The sequence below is a fragment of the Fulmarus glacialis genome, unplaced genomic scaffold (genome assembly GCF_000690835.1).
Source record: "Fulmarus glacialis isolate BGI_N327 unplaced genomic scaffold, ASM69083v1 scaffold20237, whole genome shotgun sequence".
Taxonomy (NCBI): domain Eukaryota; kingdom Metazoa; phylum Chordata; class Aves; order Procellariiformes; family Procellariidae; genus Fulmarus; species Fulmarus glacialis.
This window is the reverse complement of record NW_009224031.1, coordinates 2,465-2,692: the sequence shown is the minus strand read 5'-3', so window position 1 is coordinate 2,692 and position 228 is coordinate 2,465. Positions and strand designations below refer to the sequence as shown.

General features: G+C 70.6%; 1 protein-coding gene across 1 annotated transcript in view; it reads left to right on the top strand.

Moving 5' to 3' along the window:
* Positions 1-31: 31 nt before the first annotated feature.
* Positions 32-228, top strand: part of LOC104079854 (cryptochrome-1-like) — a gene marked incomplete at both ends in the record, with an annotated part of 1,818 nt that continues 1,621 nt past the window's right edge. The window contains 1 exon segment of the mRNA XM_009582031.1: positions 32-166. Coding sequence (XP_009580326.1) covers positions 32-166 — 135 coding nt within the window.

The window sequence follows — 228 nt, the reverse complement described above, 5'->3', positions numbered from 1 at the left end:
GTTCCCCCGTCTCTTCCATGCCTGGGGGACAACACGGTTGACTTTCGAGGTGGACACCGAACCTCCCGCCCACCGGCGTGACACTGCTGTGGCCGAGCTGGCGGCCCGGCACGGCGTGGAGGTGATCCAGGAGGTGTCCCACACCCTCTACGACACCGAGAGGTGGGTGCATGGCGGCGTCCCTCGGGGTACGGGCGATCCCGCCCCAGGCCCCAGCCGGGCTCGCCC